Source organism: Astatotilapia calliptera, chromosome 15 (genome assembly GCF_964374335.1).
Source record: "Astatotilapia calliptera chromosome 15, fAstCal68.1, whole genome shotgun sequence".
Classification (NCBI taxonomy): Eukaryota; Metazoa; Chordata; class Actinopteri; order Cichliformes; family Cichlidae; genus Astatotilapia; species Astatotilapia calliptera.
Window position 1 is genome coordinate 38,189,277 of NC_137436.1, and position 13,498 is coordinate 38,202,774.

The following is a 13,498-nucleotide window of genomic DNA, read 5'->3' on the forward strand; positions in this document are numbered from 1 at the left end:
TTCTGATCTGATAATACAGTAAAATTCAGGCAGCAATACTGATCCAATACCGATACTTTGAGCAAAAACTTGATGTGTTTGGATTAAAAATGAGAGTATTTCAAACTATACGTTTATAATGAATACAGGACATTAGACTCTTGTTCTTATTGTTTAAATATGAAGAATTATCATACAGTGTTAGTACATACATTTTAAAATATTCAGTTAAGAATCAAAACAAATCTGGCTGATTGAAAATGATAGAACTAAGTAACATTTTGTACATACACATTATTATGTCTTATGTATGAAATACGCCTATAAAAATCCATCATAAAGTCTACAATCAGAAGTGCCTAGTGTAACTCATAAACACACACCTGAAAGCAGATAAGCTGTAAACTGGAGAGGAAAAGTCATCTCACTAATTTAGAAGACGCTTATTTAGTTTAAGAAAAAAGTTTGTTGCGCTTTAAAAACCAAAAATTAAAAACTCCTCGGTGAAGCTAGGGCACTTATTGTTCATTGCTGAAAAAAGAGAATAGAATCTCTGTTTGCACAGTCGGGGGGAGTACTTTTTTAGCCAGAAAAAACATTTCACTGTATGTTGTACCAGCTATAACTACATGTGACAAATAAATAAAGAATTGAATTGAGAATCATAAGGTTTCTTTTCAACACTGTAACCAAGCTGACAAACAGTCAGAGCTGCTGAATCAAGTTTTTCTTTAATCGAAACAACTAATGACTAAATGAATATTTTCACAAAATACATTTAAACCATCAGAGAATAAATTAGTCATCGCCATCTCACAGCTAATATTATGTACAGCTACTTGCACTACTACTGATATTTGTTTAGTACAATTCTCTCCAATGACCTTTCTGAATCATATCTACTGTATTTTTCACACTATAAGCACACTTAAAATCCTTTAATTTTCTCAAAAAACGACAGTGCGCCGGTGTGCTTTATGTATGAATTCTGGTTGTGCTTACTGACCTGGAACCGATTTTATGTGGCACAGCGTTCAAAAAACTGTCAAAAATGTTTTAGTACGACTTTTGTAAGCTATGAAGCTGCACTGCTGATGGATTGTTGGAGCATTATGGCTACCGTAGTCAGGAGCCTCGCGGAGTAATCTGGGTCCAACAATCCATCCGCCTCGGGTCCCAAAGTCAAATCAACACTGCGGCATCAATGAGAGGTAAAAACTGTCTAAATTCTTTCATCTTTAATAAAATGATCAGCGTTGCTGCTTTACCAGATGTAACAATTACGTTTAACATCCAGGCATCCATGAAAATAGGATTTATTAAATTTAACAGAGATAGAAGTTAGCCGTAAGTTAGCTCGCTAGTTTCCACCTAAATATGATATAGCATGTTCTGACTGAGAGATTTCTGAAACAATTCAAACATACAGCTCTGCTATCACTTCCAACATAAATGAAGACAGAAAACTAAACAGCAGTGACGTTTGTAGGGTTACTGAAGTTGGGCTAGCTCATAGGTGTCAAACTCTGGCCCGCAGGCCAAATTTGGCCCGCAACCTAATTACATTTGGCCCGCGAAGCCATACCAAATTACTATTAGAGCTGGCCTACTGGTATTATACAGCTAATATATATATATTGTTTTGTGGAGGTAAACACAGACGACACGAGAGCTCTCGATAAACACTGCTCATTTATTACTCATCACCACAGAACTGAACACTTTCCCTCCAAAACACAGCAACAACACTTCCTGAGAACTGGGTGTGAGTGGAGCCCTCCAGTGGTCCACCACACATGCCCCCCCCCCCCCCCCCCGAACACCCAGTAGGGTCATCCCCTAGTCCAGAACCCTTGCTTTAATTAAACGTCCAGAACGGCTGAACCGGGGAGGTGGAGAGCTGGCGGAGGGGAAACGAGCCTGAGGGCCAGGCTGGCACGGACGGTCAGGAAAAACTGAAGATAGCTCGGGCCCCGCCAGGTGGGGGGCGCTCCCAGAGGAAGAAGCAGGGTTGTCCAGTCCAGTGGAAGGCGGGCGGCCACGGCGGGGGGCCTGAGCCGGCACCACTTGGTCATCCAGAAGCACATGTGCTGGTTTAAGTCTGTCAATAGAAACAGCCTCCTGCCGACCCCCAAAATCCAAAAGGAAATGCTTCCGGCCCGGTTGAATAACCCGAAAGGGGCCGTCATACAGTGGACGCAGCGGAGGCCTATGAGCGTCATGCCTGACAAAAACAAACTGCGAAGAGTCCAACGACCTCGGAACAAAGGTGTCAGGCACACAATGGTGCACTGGGCCAGGAAGAGAAAACGAGTCTCTTGGGGCACGGAGAGACAGCACAGAGGGAGCGAAGCACGGGGGTGGGCTCTCAGGCAAGAATTCCCCGGGGACCCGGAGGGGCTGACCAAGGACAAGTTCAGCCGGGGAAACCCCAAGGTCTTCTTTAACCGCGCAGCGCAACCCCAGTAAAACCCATGGAAGACGGTCAACCCAGTTGCCATCTGTGAGAGAAGCACGGAACGCGGCCTTAAGCGACCGGTGGAAACGTTCGCACATCCCGTTGGCCTGCGGGTGGTACTCAGTGGTGCGGTGGACCTTGACCCCCAGGCCGTCAGCCATGGCAGACCAAAGCTCGGAAACGAACTGGGGGCCCCTGTCTGAGGTAATGTCGGCGGGGGGACCGAAACGCGAAACCCACGTTGACAAAAATGCCCTGGCCACTGCTGCTGCTGTAGTGGAGGCCAGAGGCACTGCCTCAGGCCAGCGGGTTGTGCGGTCCACTACAGTCAAAAGGTGCGTGAAACCTTGTGACTGCGGCAGAGGACCAACCAGATCCACATGCACATGATCAAAACGCCTCCCTGGAACGCGGAAGGATTCGAGGGGCGCCTGTGTGTGCCTATGGATCTTAGTGCGTTGGCATGGGATACACGCGGCTGCCCAGTCTTTCACCGATTTACGAAGGCCCGGCCAAACGAACCTAGAGCTGACCAGCTTGACCGAGGCCCAGACGCCTGGATGAGAGAGGGCGTGTACGGAGTCGAAAACGCGACGACGCCACGAAAGGGGAACTACAGGGCGTGGACGGCTGGTGGAAACATCGCAAAGCAGGCTAGGCCCGCCGTTCCACACGGGTCTGTCCTCCAGTACAAGGCCCGTTTGCGCAGACCGAAGGGAAAGGACGTCCGGGTCAGCCTGTTGGTCAGCGGCCATAGCCTCAAAGTCTATGCCAACATAAACAGGAGAAACCAGCACGTGGGATAGACAGTCAGCCACGCAGTTGGACTTACCAGCCACGTGCTGAATGTCCGTTGTGAACTCGGAAATGGCTGCCAACTGGCGCTGCTGGCGCCCGCTCCATGGATCAGAGACCTTGGACATCGCGAATGTCAAAGGTTTATGATCGACAATTGCGGTGAAGCTCCGACCCTCGAGAAAAAAACGAAAATGCCGTGTGGCGAGGTGTAGGGCCAGCAACTCCCTGTCAAAAACGCTATATTTGCGCTCACTGTCTCTAAGCGTGCGACTAAAAAAAGCGAGCGGTTGCCAGACACCAGAGACCCGCTGTTCTAACACTGCGCCCACTGCCACGTCCGACGCGTCGGAGGTCAACGCAATCTCCACCGACGGAAACGGGTGGGCCAGCAGGGCGGCGTTTGCCAGTGCGGTCTTGGCCCCAGAAAATGCCTGGATGCGTTCAGGGAGCCAATCAATCGGGTCCTTAGCTGTTTTACCCTTCAAGGCAGCATAGAGAGGCTGCAGCAGGTGCGCAGCTCTGGGGAGAAAGCGGTTGTAGAAATTGACCATCCCCAAGAACTCCTGCAGCGCTTTAACTGACGCAGGACGCGGAAAAGCCGAAACGGCCCGGACCTTGTCTGGCAACGGAACCACACCGTCAGCGGAAATGCGGTGGCCCAAGAAATCCAGAACCGGCAAGCCGAACTGGCACTTGGAGGGGTTGACGATCAGGCCGTGTGCCGCCAAGCGCTGGAAAACCTGATGCAGATGGGACGCGTGCTGACTCTCAGAGCAGCTGGCCACCAATATATCGTCAAGGTACACGAAGACGAAAGGCAGCCCGCGCAAAACAGAGTCCATCAACCGCTGAAAAGTCTGGGCGGCGCCTTTCAGGCCGAACGGCATGCGCAAAAATTCAAACAGGCCGAAAGGGGTAATAACGGCAGTTCTGGGGACGTCTTCGGCGCGCACGGGAACCTGGTGATACCCCCGCACCAAGTCAATTTTAGAAAAAAATCGAGGTGCTGGCGAGGTGGGCGGAAAAATCCTGGATGTGGTGAATGGGGTAACGGTCATTCTCCGTGACATTATTCAAACGGCGAAAATCCCCACACGGCCGCCACCGACCGTCTGACTTGGGCACCATGTGTAGCGGAGAAGCCCAGGCACTATTCGAGCGCTGCACTATGCCGAGGTGCTCCATTGCGGCAAACTCTTCCCGAGCGACGGAGAGTTTCGCGGGGTCGAGGCGGCGCGCGCGTGCGAACACCGGGGAACCGACCGTCGGAATATAATGTTCAACCCCGTGCTTCGTTGCCGTGTTCGAGAAATTAGGAACAGTCAGTGAAGGGAACTCCAAGAGCAAACGCTGAAAAACATTCCCTGAAGTCACTAAATTAGCCCGATTCAGGGGCTCGATGGCGCGAGTGAAACAGGGTATTGAAGAAAAAGACAGTGCATCGATTAAGCGTCTGTTAGCGACATCGACCAGCAGTCCGTGGGCACAAAGAAAATCAGCGCCCAAAATAGGTACAGAGCTAGCGGCAACAACAAAGGTCCATTGGAAATCCCGACCATGAAAACAAACAGTCACGGACCTTTCCCCGAACGTTGCGATGGGAGAGCCATTAGCCGCAATAAGCTGCGGTCCGCAGCCTGCTGCTAAACTGTCGGCTCCGGACGGGGGAAGGAGGCTCTTCTGGGAGCCAGAGTCGACCAGGAAACGTCTCCCAGAGCGCGAGTCTTCTATGAAGAGCAGTTTTTCTTTGTCGCCAGCGGTCGCGGCCGCTACAGCGCGCTGGCGGGGTCCATGTCCCAGGGTCGGAAAAGCGCAAGGCGGCAGGCAGCGGCGCGCTCCGGCGCCAAAACGCTGATGGTAGAAACAGAGGTCCCGTCCGTGGTGTCGCTGTGCCGCGATCTTTGCCGTCAGCGAAGGATCGGGTACGTCGTGGCAGGTCAGCGGGGAAGTGGAAGGCGCCGCCGGCGAGGCTGGAACTAGGTCGTGATCGTGGAAAGTGCAGGTAGCCAGGAGAATACGATCCGCATCCTCAGCCAGGGAGCGATAATCCTTCGTGCCCAGAAGCGGAGAGTTGGCGAGGCCGGCTCTCACGGCCGCCGGCAGCTGTTGGAGGAAGATGTGGGCGAAGAGGAATCCCCCGTCGTCCGGTCCGAGAAAGGATAGCATGTGCTCCATCAGTTCGAGAGCCGTACCGCCACCTAGGCCTGAGAGGGAGAGGAGCTTCTCGGCTCGCTCTGCGTCGGTGAGGGCATAGCGCCGAAGAAGCAGCTCCTTAAGGGCAGCGTACTTCCCTCGGGTGGGTGGGTCCCGGAGGAGAGTCAACGCACGACGGGTGGCTAGCGGGTCGAGAGAAGCCACCACATGGTGATATTTCGTGTCGTCAGCCGAGATGCCACGAAGGGCAAACTGAGCCTCCACGTGCACGAACCACGACGGGGGATCGTGAAGCCAAAAGTCCGGCAGCTCGAGCGCCACAGCAAACGTAGCTGCAGCCGGAGGCAGAGAGCTGGCGGCTGCTGATGCATCCAGAGCGGAGTCGGCGCCACCATCGGACTGCAGCATGTTCGAGTCAGGGGTCACCAATGTGAAGGTAAACACAGACAACACGAGAGCTCTCGATAAACACTGCTCGTTTATTACTCATCACCACAGAACTGAACACTTTCCCTCCAAAACACAGCAACAACACTTCCTGAGAACTGGGTGTGAGTGGAGCCCTCCAGTGGTCCACCACAGTTTAGTATTAAGCTTTGCTTGTTCCATATTCAGTTTTTCAGCAAAACGTTTTTGAGTCCATAAGAAAAGATTCATTCTTATATCTGGAGGAATAAATATATTTCAATAAATATTAACGTTAGCCCGCGACTTTGTTCCAGTTTTGAATTTTGGCCCACTGTGTATTTGAGTTTGACACCCCTGGGCTAGCTGGTATATAATGATGTGCTCCGTGATCGCTAGCAGCACAGCTATATTAGCATAGCATAGCATAAACAGTGAAGCTGGAGGATGAATGCTAATGCTTGTTTTGCTTAACAAGCGCCTTATAATTCGGTGCGCCTTATGTATAAAAACACAGACCCGTTCATCGACAGTGCGCCTTATAATCCGTGTGCCTTATGGTCAGAAAAATACAGTAATTAATAGATTTCAATTTATTGTGCTTGCTCCAAGGGGGTCATTATTTTAGGGGTTTTATCTTACAATATAAAGTGCCTTGAGGTGACCCTCTTGGTCACCCCATCTAAACTGACACTATAGGTAAAAATCCATAAAGGCAAAAACTCAAAAGCAAAGTTTATTCTTTGTGTTTTGTTGTTTTTATGAAATACATTTTCTCTGTGGTCAGTGTCTGTATGTTACAGTATACTGTCTTGTAAAAATGGCCACAGTGGCCCAACACACGAGTCCTTGCAGGCTGTCTTTGACCTCCAACCCTTCAGGCCAGCCGTGAACCTCAGCAATCCCACCATAGCCAACATCTCCTTCACTTTGTATGCTGTCCTCGGTGTGGTGAGTTTCCTTATTACCACTTTAAGAAATGCACCAAGACTTCTTAAGGAATTTCTCTAAAACCCCATATTATTATCATACCTATTCTTATTTAATGGTGTTTTAACTCGAATTGAGTGGTACCAGTCAACAACAGGTTTACTCATATTCACTGTATTTCAGAATGAGAAAACTCAGATACTCACTACTTTCTTGTGGCTGAGACTGGTAAGTACTCAATAAATGTCAAACTTATAGTAAGTATAACCATGGACACTGTAAAAAGCTGCTCACATATTTAAATGTTACACTGGAGGTTTAAAATGAATGCATTACTTCTGTGGCAGTACTGGCACAATGAGTTCCTGGTCTGGGACCCCAAGGAGTGTGATGGTGTCACGAAGATTTCTCTACCTGTGAAGGAGCTCTGGTCTCCGGACATCATTGTTTATGAGTTGTAAGCACTTCAAATAAAACATTTTTTTAAATAATAACATTTATACATTTAATCAGCTCAGCAAAATGAACCTGTAAGCACAAAACCACACATGCATAGTTGCCATAAGTACAGAGTGATAAGCATGAAATGCTGATACAGATCTGAAAAAGATATTTTTGTGAACAGGCTTGGAATCAGCCAAAGATCCTGAAGTCCAGTTACAAAATACAAACCATGTCGATATTCTAAGATGTCATCTGCAGCTACATTATCGACCTTTTCATGCAGACATTTTAGCTTGTCACAGTGGAGGAACCACAGGTGTAATAAGGATGGATACAGACCTCTTATGGTCCTAGTATTGTGTGTACTTGATTACTGTAATTACTTACAGGGGCACTTATAAAACTATGGAGTTATAAATAATGACTGTACTTGTATTTAGTTCTATTTTTACTTTACACTGTCTCATACATATGTATCCACAGTGGGACTGATACAAATACGATCTCTCTTTTCTGTCATTGTTTTTGTTCAATATTATACTATTTCCTAATTTCCCCACCTCCCCCTGCCAGTGTGGATGACGACGTCTCCCAGGCATGTCCTTACGTCTACGTTAACCACACGGGTCACATCCGCTGGGACAGGATGCTGCGGCTCGTCTCATCCTGCAATCTGGAGATCTTCAGTTTTCCTTTTGATGTGCAGAACTGCACATTTACATTTGGCTCTTACATGCACACCAGTAAGAATGGGCTGCTTTCAGCTTTAATTCAGAGGGTTTAACAAAAAAATTGCATCAGCCGTTTTAGGAATTACAGCCAATTTTACACATAGTTCACATCTTCAGTGGCTAAATAATATTAATGGAACAAAGTAACATAATTTTAAACATAATAATTGTTTTTAATACTGGGATACAAATTCTCTGACTGCCTGAAGTGCAGAAGCCATCTAACCAAATACTGTTTCCTCCCTTTCCTCCCTGCTAGGGTTTTACTGAAGCCACCTTCAGTTGCTGTTTGTTTTTGGGTCTTTTTGGGTTGTAATAAATAAATAAAAAACATGTTTGTTTGGGTTGAGATTAGGTAACTGCTATGAGACTGACTCCAATTAATTTGAAGGACTATGTTTGAAAATGTCTGTATTTCCTAAAGGGTTAATTGAATACCTTTATTAAACCGCTTAAATGAAAGCCAAATATCTTCATTTCAATCACACAACTATCATACATTGTGTGCAAATTACAAAATTACTTTTGTATGTATACCTAACAGTGTATTGTGTTGCTGTGGTTGTCTTACATAGTACGGGATGTGAGGGTCAGTCCAGCTCTGCCTTTTAAGGAGATGTCTCTAAACTCAAAACGATACCTGGAAGCAAGTGGAGAGTGGGAGCTGGTGGACATACTGGGAGAGACTTCCATACTTAAATTTGGAATCGACGAATGGGACATCATCACCTTCTGGGTCAGAGAGCCACACTTTCACTGAATTTCCTACTTTTAAATAAAACAAATATAACAGACTGAAACTAATTTGGGCATCAGAGACTCCACAGCACAGCAACAATGGGACTGATGCTTACTTATTAATGCTATTTACCACTAGTGTCTGTATGGCAAATATACAATGTAAGCCAGCAGGTATAGTTTAGCTCAACACAGAGTGTGACATGTAGCTGAGTCTCTTATTATTAAGGTCAGAAGTTGTTTTTAAAACCATCCAAAAGGCTTTACTGCTTGACCACAGATTATCTGCAAGCCACTGCATCACTGTAGACCTTTAAAGTGATTTTTAGCTAACTGTTTCCTTTCTTACTTCTCCTATACAAACTTTTTGAACTGCAACAGGCAGATGGTTTTGTACATTCTCATCCCCAAACAGGAGTCGGTGAACAGATTTTAGAATTTAGCATTTACTAATTCAGTATCTATCAGTTTATAGAAACTAAAAAAGAACCAACAGAAAGTGAATGCAAAATTAAAAACTCACTTTTCTGAATACAGAAGTCACACCCTGTGAAGATGCATCTAAACTGCATGTGCTTTCTTGTTCACTAGGTGGTCGTAAAGCGGCGCCCAGTGCTCTACGTGGTCAACCTTCTGATCCCAAGCTCTTTCCTCATGCTCATTGACATCCTGTCCTTCTACCTGCCTCCCCATAGCGTCGACCGTGCCTCCTTCAAAATGACCCTCATCCTGGGCTACACAGTCTTCCTGCTCATCATGAACGACCTGCTGCCAAGTACAGCAAATGGCACTCCCATCATAGGTGCATACTGTTATAAACCACCTTATAGATAAGTAGAAGAAAATGGTTGGAAGGCTTATAGGCCCCAAATTTAGCTGCCTGTTAAAAGTGCTGATAAACAACTCGGCCAACATCTTAAAAGTTAAATGTATGACTACTTTAATGTTTGTCCTTTGATTCTTCAATCTAGGTATCTATTTCTCAGTGTGTCTTGCCCTCATGGTTATCAGTCTACTGGAAACAGTCATCATTACAAATGTCCTCCACCATAACTCCTTGAAATATCGGGAGGTTCCAAAGTGGGTTAGGATTGTTGTGCTCAAACATATAGCAAACCTCATCTGCTACCGCTGGCCAGAAGATATCCAGCCGCCTTCTACACCACAGAAGGATAAACCTGGAAACTCCAATGGCAGTTCTGGTCCTTGGATCATTCAACCAGCCAGCCGGGCACCTGACCAGCACCCAGTTAGTAACGGTAGCCAACCTACATAATACTCTGTCATTACTGCCATTGGCCAATTGGTGCTGAAAAATCTTGTGACCTTAAAAGTATTTGAGAAAACATACTGGCAGGCATCACTTGGTTCACTCAGATACAAAAAGGTTACATGGGCAAATGTTCTATTCTGTATTAAATTAAAAGATATCTGTGGTGTTAAATATATTATGGAGTGCTCTTTATTTGACTTTTTAATCTCCACTTTTCTGCCAGGTACATCTGCTCTGCCTGAACTGCAACAGATCTGTCAGTACCTTGCTGAACTTCATGCCCACCTCGTCTCTCTGCAGAAGGAAAGCCAGCTGTTGGACCAGTGGTGCCATGTAGGATATGTCCTTGACTTCCTGCTGTTTCGTATCTATCTACTGATCATCAGCTGCTATGCTATGGTTATTGTCACAATGTGGTGCATTTGGATCACTCAAACCTAAATGAATATTGATATGATCCAGGATGGGTGTCTTGTATAAACAATTAGAAAACGTGAATGCATGACAAGGACTGTATTTTTTTTCTCTAACATAAAGTATAATTTACTAGTAATTTTGAAACAGGCCAACTGATAAATACAGTGCAGTGGTTTTAGGACAGGGGCTGGTCATCATCACCATCATCTGCCACAGTAATAAATGAGTTAATCTTCCCTCAGAGCAACAAGGTCCTTTCTCTCACAGTCCAAACACATGCATGTTAGGTTAACGGGTGATTGTAAACTGGCTGTGCATTTGGGGATAGATCATATTGCTTAAAGTGGATGAATGTATGATTCGATGTGGTTTGAGCTTTGCATGATCAGTAAGATTTTCAAAGTGCTAATATATATATAGTATGCCTTTAGATTTATTGCTTGCTTTTTACCATTAATCATGTACAGCAGTAGCTTCTTTTATTAACCCTACCAGTTACAAATTTTTTAAAATTAACCCAAGATCTGATGACAGAAAACAGTAACATAATAACTGAAGTGAACTATAACAATGCAGTTTTCTTGTCTCTATGTGTGAAATCAGCTGAAGAAGAGTCGTGTGGTAATAAATTCTCAGACGCATTACATTTTTAATCCATTTTAAACACACACACATATTTATTATTATTTTTATTTTGTCAAAGAAAGAAATTTTAATGAAAATAAAATCTTAATTAGTAATTCTGAAAATAAAAACAGTGATGCTTACCATTATTTTTTAAATCAAAGACACAAGTCACAGAGGAAAATCTACTTTAGAAAAAGTATGAACAATAAAGTAGGAAATGAAAATTTGTTGTTGTTACCTGATATTAACAATAAGCCAGCAATAAAGTTGATCCTGGGCTGAGATGGACTGACCCACAAAGCTTTTGATGGACTATTTATTCGCCATCACCACCTTTTAATAATATGCAGGATTTAAAAAAACGCCAAGGGGCTGCGAGACATTTATACAGCCGTATTTCGCACATGACTATGAAAGGCGGAAGAGGAAGTAGTTCCTTTGAATGTAAACGATCCGAATGATATAGTTTCTTTCCACTGTTCCTGTTAATGATGAACTACATATTTACCCTAAATTACTAAAATATTGATATTTTATATGAGAATCAATTCTAGAACATAAATGACTGGTATCGGAGGAATCGATATTTCAGGATCGATCCGCACATCACCACTCACAACAATGGCTGAGTGTAATTGGAGTCATGTGCGGACTTATTTTACCTCCACAAACAGCTGAGACGTGGTTTGCGATAAAAGTGGCAAAAAAGTGCTCCAAGAGTGAGGTGTTGTGGCCATACTAGGGAGACATTCAAAAGGGCTGTTGAGGGGGGATGAATGCATTTTACAGGGTTTATTTATCGGATAAAATACGTTAAATGTCACCGTTATTATTGGCCGGCCCGGAAACAGCGGGGGTGTCCAAATTCAGAGGCTGCTTCCACCTGAGGACCCGGCCTTCGTGGTCTAAAGAAAGCCGGGTAGTACATCACGAGCTCCCTCGGTGGAGTGAAACTCTGCCGTCTGCTCCTTGCTATCTAAAATATAACAGGGCGCTGACGTAAACTCTCGACCGTCTCACACTTTGTTTAATTAGTTTTTTGTTTAACGTTTATTCAGCTGTGTGAAAACCCCGGAGGACCCCTCCCGAGGGATTAATAAAGTTAAATTTAATTTAATCTAATCTAATAACTTTAATCTCAGCCAAACCGATTTACTCACGAACAAATAAAACACTGAAAAAGCCAAACAATAACATTTTTAAGTTATCAAAGTGACTTATATATCATGTTTAACCCGAGTAGTGAAAGGCCGCGGGGGTTTGAAGACAATGTGTCGGTCGGCTCAGATATTTGAAGTTTACACAGCTACATGCTCACCTGAAAATATGTTAAAAGTTTTTTTGCGACCCAGAAAGAGAAAAAAGAGTAATATTAAAACTAAGTAGCTGCCGTCATTGTTGGAAACTGGAATTGGCTGGGCCGCGCTATGAATTCTGCGATATGGTTTTTCAATTCTGTTGCCCGGGTGGAAAATCGGGAGAAATTCGGGAGAATGGTGGCTCCGGGAGATTTTCGGGAGGGGGACTGAAATTCGGGATTCTCCTGGAAAAATCGGGAGGGTTGGCATGTATGGTTGTGGCAACATCACTAACCGTGTCAAACACCTCAGAGTAAATCATATCACAGAATATGACGAGCGTATGTTGAGGCGAACTGAAGAGTGGGAGAGGGACAGGTGCTGCTAGGGCGAGACAGACGTCTCTCAGGGAGTCCTTTAGTGCTGCAGGCAGGCAAGGTGTTCAAATAGCGCACAACTTCAGTTTTTTATTTCTATATGATGAACCCTGCATTATTAAGTGATAAGAACAAGTAATCTGATGTCCTGTAATCATTATGACGCTATAATTTGAGATACAATAAATAAAACAAGCTTTTGTACAAAGTATCGGATCAGTATCATCGATACCACCCTGAATATTACTTGTTATCGGATCGGAAAGGAAATCAGTGGTATCGCACATCACTACCGGAAAGGGTTACAAAGGCATTTCTTTGTGACTTTGGGACTTGAACTGACCGACCTACTAAAATTACTCCAAGGCTACGTCCACACGTACACGGGTATTTTTGAAAACGGAATTGTTTTAAAAAGAAAATCCTGTTGAGCCGTGCAGTTTTGAAAAAATATCTCCGTCCGCATGTAAACGCTATAAACTAAATGGTGAGCAATCACAAGTCTAGAAAGACCCAAACGCATAGAAAAATATGCATTTGGGTGCAAAATACCCGTGCACGTGTGGACGTAGCCCATCGACGTTTCATCCAGGGGGTCACAAAAGAACTGGAAATAAAAACCTAAAGGCTTCACTTGTCTCAATTAATGCTCCCTGAAGCCTTTAGGTTTACCAGGGCAATTGTTCCACAGACGATGCCATCTCTCATCTCCTCCACACATCACTCACTCACTTGGACACTAGAAGGGGGAATTATGTTAAAATGCTCTTCATAGACTACAGCTCTGCATTTAACACCATAATTCCCTCCACACTCACCACCAAGCTGGAGCATCTGGGACTCAGCTCATCTATGTGTCAGTGGATCTC

General features: G+C 45.0%; 1 protein-coding gene across 1 annotated transcript; it reads left to right on the forward strand.

Annotated features, from left to right (window-relative positions):
• The first annotated feature begins 5,795 nt into the window (after positions 1–5,795).
• Positions 5,796–12,916, forward strand: LOC113006971 (5-hydroxytryptamine receptor 3A-like). The gene is made up of 9 exons (XM_080289395.1): positions 5,796–5,803; positions 6,598–6,745; positions 6,908–6,952; positions 7,072–7,181; positions 7,742–7,911; positions 8,475–8,635; positions 9,229–9,439; positions 9,609–9,896; positions 10,134–12,916. Exons 1-9 carry the CDS (start codon positions 5,796–5,798, stop codon positions 10,349–10,351), a joined length of 1,359 nt encoding a protein of 452 aa, XP_080145521.1. The 3' UTR covers positions 10,352–12,916.
• The last annotated feature ends 582 nt before the right edge of the window (positions 12,917–13,498 follow it).

Coding starts and splice junctions, on each gene's coding strand:
- LOC113006971 (XM_080289395.1), top strand. Junction 7,182..7,741: donor GACATCATTGTTTATGAGTT/GTAAGCACTTCA, acceptor TCCCCCTGCCAG/TGTGGATGACGACGTCTCCC. Junction 9,440..9,608: donor AAATGGCACTCCCATCATAG/GTGCATACTGTT, acceptor TCTTCAATCTAG/GTATCTATTTCTCAGTGTGT.